At 33.8% G+C, this 16,575-nt stretch overlaps 1 protein-coding gene across 1 annotated transcript in view; it reads right to left on the bottom strand.

The window, feature by feature from the left end:
* USH2A (usherin) overlaps positions 1-16,575 on the bottom strand; it is a 693,391-nt gene that overhangs the window by 622,949 nt on the left and 53,867 nt on the right. The window contains exons 4-7 of the mRNA XM_077886665.1: positions 4,976-5,039; positions 1,994-2,288; positions 856-1,040; positions 134-355 (exon numbers count right to left, since the gene is read on the bottom strand). Coding sequence (XP_077742791.1) covers positions 134-355; positions 856-1,040; positions 1,994-2,288; positions 4,976-5,039 — 766 coding nt within the window. The remainder of the gene's footprint in view (positions 1-133; positions 356-855; positions 1,041-1,993; positions 2,289-4,975; positions 5,040-16,575) is intronic.

The following is a 16,575-nucleotide window of genomic DNA, read 5'->3' as shown; positions in this document are numbered from 1 at the left end:
TCAAAATGTCAAGTTTGGAATCTGGCTTGCTCTAAATCTTAACGTATTTTTAAATAAGTATGACAAAAATCTTGTTGGAAACAAACTCATAGTGAAAAGCATCCTTCAATCAAACCTTGGTAATGAACATTACCTCCCCGTGATGGTGATTTCGTCAACTGCATAGTAACTGTGCCTGAGGCTGACAGGAGTCTCAGTTGTATAGTACTGTCCATGAAAATGAATTCTTATTTGTGTGGCTTTTACAAACTCTTGAAGAGATGGGGTATTATAAAAGTCGTTGTAGCCAGGACGATGATTTGGTCCAGGTGTTAGGATGCTAAATGTGACATTACCATGGGAATATGGAGTAAAACTGTTGATGAAAGAAATGTGAAGTTATGAAAAGCTATTCATATTTTTAAAAAAGAAGAATCACAACTTTGAAACATTACACAATATCAATAATGGCTTAAATTCCTCATTCTGGGAAAACAGATATATAGCATATATTTCATGGGCAAACAATATAGTTTCATCACAGAAAAACATAGTAAAACATTTCCTTAAGGACATAATAAAATTCTATTATATATATTAACTTGCTAAAGCAACCTGAAAATCAGATTATAAAGCCCAAATGAGAATATAAACAAGAGATACTCTTAAGTCTCTTATGAGAACTTTAAACATAGTATAAAACTCAAGTTGGGTGGGGGGGGGGGAAGAGTCTCAGAAGAACCTGCTTCAAGAAGGCTAGTGGTGAAGGGAAACCTCTACCAGTCATATGACTTAGTCCACCTATTGCTTATTATTAATCCATTAGTCTATTAAAATTAACTCTTTCAAAGATAATTATTTGTTAAATATTCATACGTGGGAAGCTGAAGACAGTTGACAGAATCGGGATTTTCCAATTCTCCATTATTTTCCATTCCAAAAGCTCTGCAATTTCTAGCAAAATATTGCCAGTCCTCCCAATCTAGGCTGTCCTCCTTCTTCCGTTGAATCTTTATTGCTGTTGGTTGTGGACTAAGGAACTGAATGATAATATAAAACACCTGAAAATGGATAAGTTAATCATTGTCTTTAAAGTTTTAAGTTTGACTCATCATTCTAAATCAAATCCGTGAATTGTTCATTTCAAATATAATAGCTTACTTCCTCATAATGATAATCATCAAATATTTATTAGACATCCAGAAATGTCATAGCCCTATGGGAAAAGCAACACATTCTACAATTGCATATCCATTCCTTCTCAAGGATTTTATAAATTAAGTGCAAATTAATAATATGTTTGATATAAAGACATGGAAAAAGAACCTTACTCCCATAATTGTTATATATGCTCTTCTTAAGTAGTTAGAATAAGCACCTCAGTTTTTAGTAATTTGGACTACTTAATAATAAAAAGATTTTATTTCAATATCTCATATGATTTCATATATCTTTAAAAATAGGCCCTGCATCTTTTATTTTATATATTTTTAATTCATGCATTACTAGACACTACTAGTGTGAAGTAACGTTCAGTCACCTAATTCACCTTGTAGTAGATTGAATTGCATCCCCAAATAGACACATTCAAGTACTCACTCCTAGTACCTGTGAATGTGACCTTTGGAAAAAGGGTATTTGCAGATGTAATTAAGTTAAAGATCTGAAGATGAAATCATCCTGGATGAAGGCTGGGTCTTACAACAGAACGAAGAGAAAGAAGTGACACACAGAGAGAAGCAAGGAGGAAGGCCCCTGCAAACAGAGGCAGAGATGGGAGTTATGGGGCCATAAGCCAAGGAACACCAGGAGCTCCCAGAACCTGGAAAAAGCAAGGAAGGATTTTACAGACACTGGAGGCTCGGGAGGGAGAACCACCCAGCCAATACTTTGATTTGTATTTCAATCTTCAGAACTGTGAGCGAATACATTTCTATTATTTTAAGGCACGAAATTAGCAGTGATTGGTTATGGCAGTTAGAGGAAACTAATACACTCTATTATTTCAAATTACCTGATATTGTCCATTTTCCAAATCTATTGAAATAGTCACTCCTTGATGAAGCTGGCTAATGTTTGTAAACACATGTGAAACCCATGAAGTACCAATATCATTATCATTGACAAAAGAAAGAGGATGGGCTTCAGGATTCAGCCGTAACACCCTATCAGTGGTTGTGTCTTCTGCATCATTAGGAATGCAGTACCGCTGTACCGAAGGATGGACCCTAGGGTGGCTTCCAGGGCAGCGGCAATGTGACTGAATATGCAGTCTAAGCAGATCTCCAGAGAAAACTTCCTGAATTTCCCTGTGGGTGTAAGAAGCAGACTGTAAGGCCAAATAGCTCAGCAGTAATAGAACTTCCAAGGGTTGTTACAAATGCATATCACAATCTTCATGTTTGGATCACTATCCAGCAACTTTAATTATTTTATAAACAGAACATAAAGTCAGACGCATTCCTGGCCAAATAAGCAGACACATAAAATGGATATTAGAAAGAGTTAATTCTTAAGAGTTACTTTTTACATTGAGAAGCATGTGTAAGCCCTCGTCTGATTACTGAGACACTTATTTAAATATCATAATAGTCTACTGTATCTATTTGTGATGAAAAAGAAAAGTAACATTCATTTAGGTTGTTAAACTGACTTATCCCAAAGGTGGACAATAATACATTGAAAATACTAGGAGTAATAGGGTTTCCAGTTCATCCATGGGAAAGAAATAAGAAAACAAGTATCATTTTATCTGTTGCTGTTTATTATTATTATTATTATTATTATTATTATTATTATTATTCATGAGAGACACAGAGAGAGAGGCAGGCAGAGACACAGGCAGAGGGAGAAGCAGGCTCCATGCAGAGAGCCTGATGTGGGACTCGATCCCGGGACTATGGGATCACTCCCTGGGCTGAAGGCAGACGCCCAAACGCTGAACTGTTTTAAGTTAAAGGACTGAGGCCAAAACCATTTGTCAGTGGTTTCCTGTGACTCATCAGTACAGATCCTGGCACCCCAAAGTGCTTCAATGGCTTCAGATCATCTGGCAGTTGCCAACAGTCAAAGAATAACGCCAATTCCAGGCAGATATATTTAATTTTTCCATTAAGGGCAATATACCTGTTCTAGTCAGAATTAGTCATTCTAATATAGGCATTCTTCCCCATAATACCTTCCAGACATCTCAGGTAGGCCAACATCAGTAACCCTGGTCTAACTAGACAGGCCAGGATTCTTCCCTCAGATTCCAGTGGGGGGATGGAGTCAAGCAATTTTTCCATTCACTAAATCACATGAAATCACACCTTCTTCTTTAAATCTTATTGATATTTTCCAATTGATACCAGGTTTTAAATAGGACCAAAAGTGAAATCTTTGCCCCAGGGAAAAACTTGATTTGCCCCCATATTATAGCAACACTGCTCTCCAGAATTTTAGACAGAAGTGATTAAAAGGATAGTTGAGGTGAGCGGGGGGTTGGGGTGACTGGGTGATGGGCACTGAGGGGAGCACTTGGTGGGATGAGCACTGGGTGTTATGCTATATGTTGGCAAATTGAATTCCAATAAAAAAATTTTAAAAAAAGGATAGTTGAAACTATTAGCATCAAATTTAATTATGTGTCCCAGCGGTACAGCACCCTTTGTTCAGATATCTCTTGATATAGACTAGTAAAGAATGTTTATGTTAAATAATTTTTATATTTCTTTTTATATTAAAAGAATGTTTATAAGAATGTTGAGGAGCAACACTTCTCAAATTGATAAGAGCTACTTCCATCATTTGGAAATCCACCACACTAATTTACATCTTCCTTTAAGAAATATGAGTAAACATCATTATTTTTGATCCTCAGTAGAAGTAAACAACATCAACTCATACATACAACAATATACTATTATACCATCAAATCATTATTTGGGGGACACCTCGGTGACTCAGCGGTTCAGGGTGTGATCCCCAGGTCCTGGGATCGAGTCCCACATCAGGCTCCCCACAGGGAACCTGCTTCTCCCTCTGCCTATGTCTCTGCCTCTCTGTGTGTCTCTCATGAATAAATAAGTACAATATTTTTTAAAAAATCATTACTTGAAAAAAAAAGTACAAATCATTACTTGGGCAGCCCGGGTGGCTTAGTGGTTTAGCGCCTGCCTTCCACCCAGGGTCTCCGGGATCAAGTCCCAAGTCAGGCTCCGTGCATGGAGCCTGCTTCTCCCTCTGCCTGTGTCTCTGCCTCTCTCTCTGTATCTCTCTCTCTCTCTCTCTCTCATGAATAAATAAAAATCTTTTTAAAAAATCTAAAAAAAAATCACTTTACTTGGGAAAGAAACTTCAGAGGACATCTGAGCAGAATTTCACTTGAATTTTTCTGAACAGAATGAAAATCTACATGTCTTTGAGAATTACTAATAAAGATTTTCTACCTATTCTCAAGATGAGGAAATACTTGCTTAACCCTAGTCCAAGTCTATATAATTTGTGTTCACTGGAAATAGAAAAATATATAACAATATTTCAGATTATTCATTCTTGTCTCCACCTCTAATAGCTCAGTCTCTTGAGACTTTCTCACATATCAAAATAATCATTTTCATTGTTCTAAATTCTCTAGCACTTATAAATTCAACAAAGCAATTTTGAAAGGCAGATATAGCAGTTTCCTACATATCATAAACTACTTCATACAGAACATTTAAATCAATGTATCCCAAATTCTGTAATACAACTTGTTCAAAAATCTAGTGGCCTTAGAAAAAATCCTTTGTAAAGAAGTTGATCAATTTCATATTATAAGGGATTACCCAACAGAATAGCACTAATGAATAACAACCATAGACTAAGCCAACGTAAACACTGTAAACATTAATTAGGTGACATTTGTGAAATGCTGTAAAAATGAAAAACAATATAATCTTTTGCAACTCTTATATAAGTGAATTCAGGAATTATTCTTACACCTGTTGAGCTTTAAAACACCACATTCACTTACCTGTTTGTGAGCGCCACTTGATATAATCGAAAATCTTGCATTCTTCCAACAAACTGCTCTAATCCTGCAGAGTACACACAAAATACATAATATAAAAAGTCATAGTTTTCCACGTGGTGTCTGACAAACATTCAAGTGATTCCTTTAAACCTATAAAACCTCCACTTATATCATAGCCCTACAGACGAATATCAAATTCCTACAGACGAATATATATATTTTGCTAATTCCATAGGATAATTAATAGTCATAGTTATCTCTATAGACATTGCAGATAAGTCAAAGTGAATATCTGCCCAGTCTACTTACTGGCCTAATTTGTGGGTCAAATATTTTTTTTTTACTATTTCTTTTAATTGGGGTATAGTTAAACCCCACACAATGTTAAATTAGTTCCTGGGGTACAACATAATAATTCACCAACTCTATTTGTTATACAATGTTCACCACAAGTGTAGCTCCCATCTGTCACTATAAAATGTATTATAATACCATTGATTCTATTCCCTATGCTGTACTTTTCATCCCTGTGACTTATTCATTCCATAACTCTCCAAATCAAATTTCTCCCTAGTTTATAAACCTATAAATCTATCATGTTATCAGTGCTAAATTTGATTGTCATCTACTTTCGACTGCAATTTCCAGAGCATTTGCATTGCCAAGAGGAAGACTCCCCACCTGTCCTATCATCCCCCTGTTCTGTCTCTAAGGTCCAGAGTATCACTTTGGGTCATCTCCAAACTTAGATTAATGCCTGGTCTAGAAAATCTCCAGTAAATGAGGATAAATTGAAAACCTCCTACTCATAAATTCTGAGTTATTCACATATATCAATGGCATTCTAGCTCAGTCTCAAATTCCATTATCTCCTGAGAATTCTTCTAAGACAAGCCGATTCAAAACCCATTCTGCATTGAATTAGGTGAACTTTCAAGGTGGAGGTAGATGTCAGTCTTAAACCACTTAATATTATTTTATTGATTCATTTAGCAAATATTTATTTCGGATTTAATAGCAGATAAGCCTACAAGAGTGGCAACAGAAAAAGCTAAGAAAATTACCACCTCTAAGTTTTTTTCTTGTGCTTGTAATAATGAGAAAAACTTGATTAAAATGACAAAATTCTAGCTAGAGTTTGATCATGAGAATATGAAAGGGGATGTGATGTACCTTATGGTACCAATTCAATAATTAAGTGGTTTTAAATTAAATTTAGATCAATGGCCAACTTAACAAATGACCATTTCCTCAAATGTGTTTGTTGTTAAACTATACCTTTTTTATTTTGTCTTGATAATACAGTTTTAAAGAATATTTGATCTGTCTTTGCTGTACCTCCTTGGTGGTGACATAGAAGAAACTAGGGCAGAGTTAGGATATATCTGATGAATAAAAGATGCGGAGTAGAATTAGCACACTGAATAGTCTGAGATGTTGATCTCAGAAGCAAGAGGAGATAAATGAGCAAAGAGGTTGACACTTGGCATAAAAAGTGTGTCTGTGTAAATGTGTGAGTGCATGTGTGTATATATATATATATATATATATATGCATTTTATGTATATTTATATTGAAGGATATTTAAGAAAGGATCAAGAATATCTCATATATATTTTTTCATAAGCATAGACATTTTCAATCAATATACTTTAAGAAAAATATATCTAAGGGCTTTTCCCTTCCACTCCTCTGTCTCAGGCTTTCATTTACACTATATCCTGAAGTCCACAGGAAAAAAGGTGACTATGCAGCCTCATCCTCTGACTTTTCTGTAAGGAGAGTTGCCCTATCCTATCTGTCCAGAAACAGGTAGCTGAAACAAGTGCAAACTAATTATTTCTTGAAATGGTGTTATGAAGACAAAACAAAAAATACTATAAAACTTCGTAGAAGTTTTTAAATTTTCAACAGTTTGCTTTAAAATGTATAATTTAAAAAAATTAAATTTTAAAAGAAATTTAAAAACATTACAAAATTCCATTGGTGAATTGGCCATCCAGAAAACTTGATAAATTGACCTCTAAGATCTAAAGCTAAGCAAAGTAGGAAATAGCATAAGGAAGGATATGCCTTCCTTGGACATAGGAGGAAAGATGGGAAGAACAGGCATGAATACAGTTAAGTCATTGTGTGCTTTTGTACTTTTTTGTCTGGAGAGTAGGAAAGACAAACACGAAATTACTCTTGGTAAAAATTTTCTTTCTGAGGTATAAATTTTCTTGTCTTTCTAAATGAAGTAAGCTGGATCTACCTCTTGTTTCTTTGCCTTCACGTATTCACACCCAATCCCTATCTCTTAACTCCCTAGCATCCTTTATAACCCATGTTCTAAGTCTACACCCTGAATTTAAAGTGCCCCACTAGTAAGTGCTTTATCTCAAATAACCCAGAAAACACAGATCATAAAAAATAAGAGATAATCATTTGAGATTTTGAAAGGCCTAATACAAATGAAAGCAAAAATGATGAATGTTTTGATTTTGTCAAAACCAGAATCATAGCTTTAGTGTGTCAATGTGGTTTTATTCTTTTATACATTAATTCATTCAACAAGTACTTATTGAGAACCTATAATGTGCTAAGCACTTTCATGCGTTCCAAAGATATATCAGTTAACAAAATAGGCACAAACAAAAAACTTCATTTTATGGAGCTTGCATTCAAGCATCTAGATGAACATAGTAAGTAAGCAATTTATGTAGTAAACTAGAACATATGATAAATGATATGAAAAATTGGGAAAATTAGACCAGTTTGGAAAGCACAGACTGGATTTTTAATTTGGATAGTATGTTCCAAACAGGCCTCATTGAGAATGTGGTACTGAAGGGGAAAAGGAATGAATCATGCATATATCTAGGGGCAAAATATTCCAGAGAGGAGTCAATGAGAGGACCCTTAAGGCAATATGCTTGGCATGTGAAAGGAACTGCAAGGAGCTAGCTTCCTGGAGCCGAATAAAGAGAGGAGGCTATTGGAAGATTAGGTCAGACAAGTAACTGGCTGGGGGTAATGGGGTTCAAATCATTAAAAACCTTGCAAACCTACTGTGAAGACTTTTATTTTTATTCTGAATGAAATAGAAAGTCACTGGAGGGTTTAGAGTAGAGGTGTGACATGATCTCAGGTTTATTTTAAAGTGTTAAGAATAGAATGTAAGGGAAAATGGTAGAAGTAGTGAGACCAGTTAAGCTATCGTAGCAATCCAAGTGAAAGATGATGGTAGTCAGGCCAAGGTGTAGAAGTGGAGATGTACATTTCAATGATGATAAATTAGAATTGACTTCCTATATTTTAATAATAGTTAAAGGGAGCTCTGCTGCAGACATATAATGAAACATATTTTATCACCTGTAAAATAAAGGGGCTGTGTTTTATGACCTTTAAAAACCATTTTAGTTTTAAATTTTGGAGTTTGAATATAGAACAATCACATTCTCTACTGCAGAATTCATATTTGAAGAAATTTTCCAAACAAAACGTTAGAAAAAGTTCTCTAAAGACCTAGAGTTAGAAATCATCCATTCCATGTAAGAGAACTATGATTTTGATTTCTGGGGAAAATATCATAAAATATTTCAAGAATACTGTCATAAAAATAGATTTTACTCATTTCTTTGCTAGTGGCCAGTTCTTTAACATTAGATATTCGTTGGAATAAATATTTCATAAAACGATTCTTCTTTGAAAATATAGCAAAAATAGGTTTAAATAATATAAATGGATCAAGGAAATAGATATGACTCATACCAGAAATATCTCATAGTTTCCTATTCAGAAAGAGATGATGACTGAAAAATGTAGCATATCCACAATATAACAGGAGGCACAGCAAAATTAGTTAAATGGGTAAACTGTGAGTAAATAATATAATACACAAATCAGGGTAAATACAGGTTTTCAAATAGCCTAAATAAATAAATGTCACATGAATGCAAAAGGAAAAAATATAAACTTCCTCTATTTGTGTGTAACAGGAGTGTATACTTAAAGAATCCCAGTGAATCTACATAAAAGCTATTTGAAGTAATAAGAAAATTTAGAAATTTTATATTATATAAGTTAAACATATAAAAATCAATTCAATTCTTATATACTAGTGCTGAAACACTGAAAATAAAATTTTAAAGTACCATTTATATTACCCACAAAATATTAATTATAAATCAAATGAAACATGCAGTGTATATAGGAAAAAATGCAAGATAATGATGAAAGAAATCACTGAAAGATGTCATTAGAAATGGCAGAATAAGGAAAACTGACAATTCTCTCTGCCATAAAAGCAATAAAAACACTAGCAAAGAGTGTCAAATCAAGTTCTCTGGAAATCTAGAAGTTAAATGAAGTTTTTCAACAATTCAGGGAGTAGGACAGCCCGGGGGGCTTGGCAGTTTAGTGCCACCTTCAGCCCGGGGTGTGATCCTGGAGACCCAGGATCGGGTCCCATGTTGGGCTCTCTCTGTGGAGCCTGCTTCTCCCTCTACCTGTGTCTCTACTTTTCTCTCTCTCTCTCTCTCTCTCATGAATAAGTAAATAAAATCTTCAAAAAAAAAATTCAGGGAGTATCTTTTTTTAATGTCTGAATATCAGTAAGAATAGCATGTCTTTGTGGCATTTTAACTCTATTCCCATCCTTGTCTCTGCCATTCAATGGTAACCTTGGAAATAAACGCCTATTATCACAGTGAAAAGCAGCAGCCTAGCAGCCACTGAAGATATTAGAATGACACTGGAGTTCTTACAAAGCCTCAACCTCAGAAAATTGTCACCATTTAATCTGTTTGGCTGTATCTTAGAAAACCCCATGAGCAAGATTTGAACAGACTCAGAGCTTATCCTGAGACAGTCTTTTCTCTGGGGATGTTTGTTGGAAATAATCAGTGGCAACTGCTTAACATTGCAGTTGCCTGAGGCAGTGATAATTTTGGGGAAACAACAAACAAATCAAAAAAGTTAAATGGAAAAGCTGAATTATGACATATCCATAGGGGGCTTTGCAAAGCTTTGAAATATTACTGGAAATCTAGAAGCCCATGCACATTCAAACGGCTATGTGAACACCCAAGTGAGACCTGAGATGGCTCTCCTTGGCCTTCTAGTTCTGCACAAGCAGGAAGTGGTGACTAAAGAAGACAGCTGACTCCCTTACATGTTGGAGGCACACTACAAAACAAATATGAAGCTTTTAGCAAAGACTGAAAAATTTACTCATTTTAGGAATTTAAGAAATTCTCTTTTCAATCACTTAGCTGAACACTAAGTTAATTGAACAGGTATTTCAATGTCACATATGACACTAATACAATGTCACATATGACACTATGTAATTCATCCAGGAAAGTCACCAAAAAGCAAGCAACAACAAATAGAAACAACAATAAACCTGGAAAATGGAAGACTGATTTCCAGATTTGCTATTTTATTTAAAATGTCCAGTTTTTAACAACAACAAAAAACAAGTGACACATGCTAAAACAACAACAAAAAGAAACTATAATTGATAGGTTGAACACAGTTGGGGGTGGGGAGGAGTAACCACAGAAACATGGCCAACTGTAACCCCATAAAGTAAACTTACTAGACAAAGACTTTAAATCAACTATCTAAAGTATGTTCAAAGAATTAAAGGAAATTATGAGAATGATGTTTCAGCAAATAGAGAATATGAGTAGGGAGAAAAATAAAAATTCACTAGAGGAATTCATCAGCAGAAACAAAGAAGTAGAAGAAAAAATTATGAACATAAAGATAGGTCGACTGAGGTTATCTAGTCTGAGAAAGGGAAAAATAAAATGCAGAAAAATAAACAGAGACTCAGAGATCTGTGGGACACCTTCAAGTGTACTAACATAAGAATAATAGGAATCCCAAAAGAAGAGTTAGAAAAAAGAGGAAAAAATTTTAAAATAATTAACCTTCCCAAATGTAATGAATACCATTAATCTACACATTTGAGAAACTCTGAAAATGGATAAATTCAGAGATCCACACCAGATATATCATTATCAAACTGTTGGAAAACAGAGAAAGTCATGAAAGCAGCAAAAGAGAAATGACTCCTCTGATACAAAGTATATTCAGTAAGATTAACTACATATTTTTTAATATTTATTTATTTTATTTGAGAGAAAGAGAAAACACATGGGGGTAGGGGAAGAGGAAAAGGGAGAGAAATAGGGAGAGAAGCAGACTCCTTGCTGAACACCGAGCCAAACACAAGGCTCAATCCCATGACCCTGAGATCATGACCTGAGCTGAAATCAAGAGTCCAAGCTTAAACCAACCGAGCCACCTAAGTGCCCCAAGATTAACAACATATTTTTAATAAGAAACCATTGGAGGCTAAAAGGCAGTGAGATGACCGATTTAAAACACTAAAAGAAACCATTATTGTCAACTAAATATTTTCTTTCCAGTAAACCTATTCTTCAAAAATGAAGGACATATTAAGACATCCCCAGGTAAAAAAAAAAAAAAAAAAAGAGAGAGAGAGAATTGTGACTAGTAGACCTGCTTCATAAAAACTACTAAAGTAAGCTTTTATGCTGAAATAAAAGGACACTAGACAGTAACTCTAATGCACCTGAAGAAATGAAGAATATCTTTTTTTAATAAAGATTTTATTCATTCATTCATTCATTCATTCATTCATGAGAAACACAGAGAGAGGAAGAGAGAGACAGAGATAGGGGAAGCAGGCTCCATGTAAGGAACCCAATGTGGGACTTGATCCCAGGGCTCCAGGATCACTCCCTGAGCTGAAGGCAGACACTCAACCACTGAGCTACTCAGGAGTTCCAATGAAGAGTCCTTTTACAGTAACTACAAAGATAAATATAAAAGAGAAGATAAGTGCATTTTTTCATAATTATTTTTTCTTTTCTTGATTTAAAAACAAACTGCATAAAATAATAATTATAAATCTGTGTTGGGGCACCTGGGCAGCTCAGTCAGTTAAGTGTCTAACTCTTGATTTCAGCTCAGGTCATAGTCTCAGGATCTTGAGATGGAGCCCTACATCAGGCTCTGTGCTAAGAGTAAAGCCTGTTAAGAGTCTCTCTCTTTCTCTCCTTCTGTCTCTCTGCTTATGCTTTCTCTCTTTTAAAACAAACAAACAAAAACAAATAAATCTGTGTTAAGGGGCACCTAATACCACAATTTGAATGACAATGCAAAGGGGGAGGGAAACAAAACTAAATAGGTACAAAGTTTTTGTATACTGTTGAAATTAAGTTAGTATTATTAGAACTAGACTGTTATAAGATGTTAAGTGTAATACCCTGGGAAACTACCAACAAGATAATGAATACAGTAAAAGAAATGACAAGGGGGTTAAAATACTACAGTCAAAAATACCGACACAAAAAAAAGCAGTAATGGAGAAACAGAGGAACAAAAAGCCATGTAGAAAACAAATATCTCAACTACCTTATCAATAATTACATTAAATGTAAATGGTGTAATCATCCCCCAGATAAGTAGATATTGGGAGAGGGACAAAAACACAATTATGATCCAACTATACGCATTCTATGAGAGACAAACTTGAAGAAACAAATGGATTGAAAGTTAGAAGATAGAAAAAAGACATACCACATAAACTATAACCAAACACATTCTCAATAACCAATGGATCAAAGAATAAATCACACAGAAAAAATTAGAAAATACTTTAAGACAAATGAAAATAAACATATGACATATCACACTTGATGAGTTTCAGATAAAGTGATGCTTAAAGTGAAATACAGCTGTAAATATCTATATTAAAGAAGAACTCAATCAAATCAAAGACCTAATATTCTGCCTTAAGAAACTAGAATAAAAGAGAAAACTCCACCCAAAGCAAGCAGAAAGATTATAAAGATTAGAGTAGATATAAGAGAAATAGAAAATAGAAAAACAATAGGAAAAGCCAACAAAATCAAAAGTTTATTCTTTGAAATGATTAGCAAATCTGACAAACATTTAGCTAGACTGACCAAGAAAAAAAAGGAGAGAAGAGTCTTATTACTAAAATCAAGAATGAAAGAAGGAACATTACAACTGACCTCACAGACATGAAAAGGTAATAGGTTTGTAGGTAATCCTATAAACAACTGTATGCTAAAAATTAGATAAACTAAACAAATTCCTAGAAAGGTAAAAACTACTGAAACTGACTCAAGAAGAAATAGGCAATCTGAATAGAGTGTTAAGAAGCAAAGAAAATAAATAAGTAATTAAAAAATTATCCACAAAGAAAACCCAGGATCTGACGCCTTCACTGGTGAATTCTTCTAAACATTTAAAGAAGGAATAGCACCAATCCCTCACAACCTGTTCTAAAAAGAGAAGATGAAGAAATACTTCTCAAATCATTCACAGAATGAGCTGACTCTATGATGTCATCTTATTCTGATACCAAAACCAAAAAAGACATCACAAGAAAAGAAAGTTACAAGTCAATATGTTTTATGAACATAGAGGCAAAATCTACAATAGATTACTAGTAAACCAAATCCAGCACCACAAATAAAAAGATTATTTACCATAAGGCAGTGAGATTTATACCAGAGATATAAATCTAGTTCAATATGTGACTATTAAATAATGCACATTATTGATAGAATAAAGGATAAAAAAAACAACTGATCCTCTCCATAGATGCAGGAAAAGCATTTACCAAATTCCAATACTATTTCATTATATTTATCAATATCAATGTATTTAAATAATCTCTACAACAATATTATTTCATCATAAAAACAAACTACGAAAGAAGGGAACTTCCTTATCTTAAAGGGCATTTATTAAAAGCTATAGTTAACATTACATTTAATGGTGAAAAACTCTACAGTCAGGAACAAGACACAGAGTCTTCTTTTGCCACTTGTATTCAACATTGTTCTGGACATACTAGCCAAGGCAATTAAGTAAGAAAAATAAATTTTCCAGAGTAGAAAGGAAAAAGTAAAACAAATGTGTATAAGGAGACAATTTTATAAATTATAAAAAGAGATAAAACCTAACTGCCACCTTAGGAATAAATAATACATGCTTTTATTCATAAAATAAGATATAAATAATGAAACTAAAATAAATAAACCGACCTCAAGTAATTCCTAGAAACAATTTTTGTGCAAAAATCAAGCTGAAAATATACTAAGTCATTCATTTTAACAAAAATGAAGATATTAGCCAATATTATATTACTTAAAGATACTTAAATGCATATTAGTTTGAATCATTTGAAATAGTTAATATCTAGACATTTTTAACATACAAAAATAGCAATTTTATATGAATCAACCTTATAATAAAAGCATAAAAACGTACATGAGAATGATAAATGTAAATACAGAATAGGAAAGGAGATCTTTAAGAATCTTTAAAAATTGTTTAAATACATTTTGAAATTTCAATGTTATAAATGTCCCTTGCCTGGAAAAATCACTGATATAAAGAAAATTGGATATTTCTAAGTTATTTTAGAAAGCTAGATGCTACTATAAATGCTAAAGCCAGATAAATGGTAGTAACAACAGGTTAAGTTATAGAGACTGGATCTGCCCCTTGTGAAGCAAAAGTTTTAGAATTAGAACTGGAAGAAGAATAATAGGCATAGATGGCTTTAAATAGAGATATCTACCACACATTAAAAGAATTAAAGATAACTACTGGATATTTTTTTAGAAATAATATCTAGTATGATATCATCATAAGCATCTTCATTTTTGAAAATAACAGGACTTAAAGAATAAGCATTTTGACACTATCAATAGACTCACATATGTAAAAAAAAAAAAAAAACCCACAAACTCTCAGTGTTTTAGAATAAAAATAAATCTGTGTCCTTTCAACAAATACTTAGATAATGACCTTTCATCATTCCTATCAAGAATTCAAATTGAAAACAAAGGCATGCATGAAGGGATCAGGTTAATTATGTGATCTCTATTTACTTCAGTGTGACACTGAAGAAAACATTATATTCAAAAACAAATCATAAGAATCTAGAACTTCAAAATATGATGGTTCTAGAATAGAGCATCGAAATAGCTTGCTCATTTATTTATTTACTTTTTTTTTAATTCTCGAAATGGTATGGGCCTCATGCCAAAAAACCTAGAATGTGTTTTCTGGTTTTGGTGTTATTGTTAATGTTGTTTTTAGGCATCAACAGCAAAGGATAAGACTGTATTTCCATTGTTTTGGAACTATAAGAAGGAAATAAAGCTCCAAATGAAACTACTACTGCAAACAAAAATTACAAAAAACCACAAGCATTCAATGTACAGTCATATACAATTAATACAGGTATTATTATACAAATGCACAATACATGTACTATTATAAAATTTCTTGAATTAAGAAAATTTAAAAATTTACCTCCAGAATCATTATTTAAATCAGTAAAAAAGAAGTTATTATCCTGAAGAATCAACAGATGGCCATAAAATATTTTTTTTTAATTTTTTTTTTTATTTATTATAGTCATACAGAGAGAGAGAGAGAGGCAGAGACATAGGCAGAGGGAGAAGCAGGCTCCATGCACCGGGAGCCCGACGTGGGATTCGATCCTGGGTCTCCAGGATCACGCCCTGGGCCAAAGGCAGGCGCCAAACCGCTGCACCACCCAGGGATCCCAAAATATTTAAAAGTAGTAAACAACCACCAGAAAACAGAAGCTTATGTTATGCTCATTTCATCCAATTACTTTCCTTCTCTTCAGAACCAGCTTTCTCCAATATCAACATTCAAAGCTTCCTTTTCCTTACCACTCAGTTTCATTATAAATGATCTACATTCCCTTTTCTCAATCCCTAGACCAAAAGTACCCTTTTGATAGCCACCGTAGGTGTGATATTCAGTTTTAAAACTTCTTCTCCTTAATATTTCGCTGTTTAATATTATTGAAGAACACCTTGAAATGTTCTTCACTTGTCTTCTAATATCATAACCCTTATAGACTACATCTGCACTCAACTGCCTCTCTTATTTATCCCCATCCTCCAACCTTCTATCTGTAGTTCTTTTTTTTTTTTTTTACATTTCTCTCCTTCAAGAATTGTGTCTGCTTCTAGAAATTCAAAAATAACCTCTATATGGAATATTCTTACCTCTGTATCATTAACCTCTATAAGGAATATTCTTACCTCTTTATCATTAGCCTAAATCAATCCTCAAATCCATTCTCCTGTTTCAAGTGACCTTATGTCATTTCTACTTGAATGTTCCCTTTCTATCTCAAATAATCATTCCCCTAAGCTTACTCCCTATGCTCTCCCTTCTCTCATCTCCTTCCCTCCATTAACCTTTACCTCTTTTTCTTCTTCTCCCTTCCTCCTCCCCACCTCACATATGCACCCATGTACACATAAAGTTCTTTTATCCCCAATATTTCTTTTTATGATATACCTTGGACTCCTCCTTTAACTGCAGTGTCTGCTCAACTACTACTTTGCAATATTTTCCATTCTAATAAACAAAGCAAGCTCATTAGATATCACTTTTGGAACACTACCAAAGAGGTAAGGCTTACAGACAACTTAAGCTGTACCCATACATTCCACCCATTAGATCCTCCTACTTCATTCATTTATTAAGCAAAC

The sequence above is a fragment of the Canis aureus genome, chromosome 38, assembly GCF_053574225.1.
Source record: "Canis aureus isolate CA01 chromosome 38, VMU_Caureus_v.1.0, whole genome shotgun sequence".
Taxonomy (NCBI): Eukaryota; Metazoa; Chordata; class Mammalia; order Carnivora; family Canidae; genus Canis; species Canis aureus.
The sequence above is the reverse complement of the archived record's forward strand: the minus strand, read 5'-3'. Positions and strand labels throughout refer to the sequence as shown.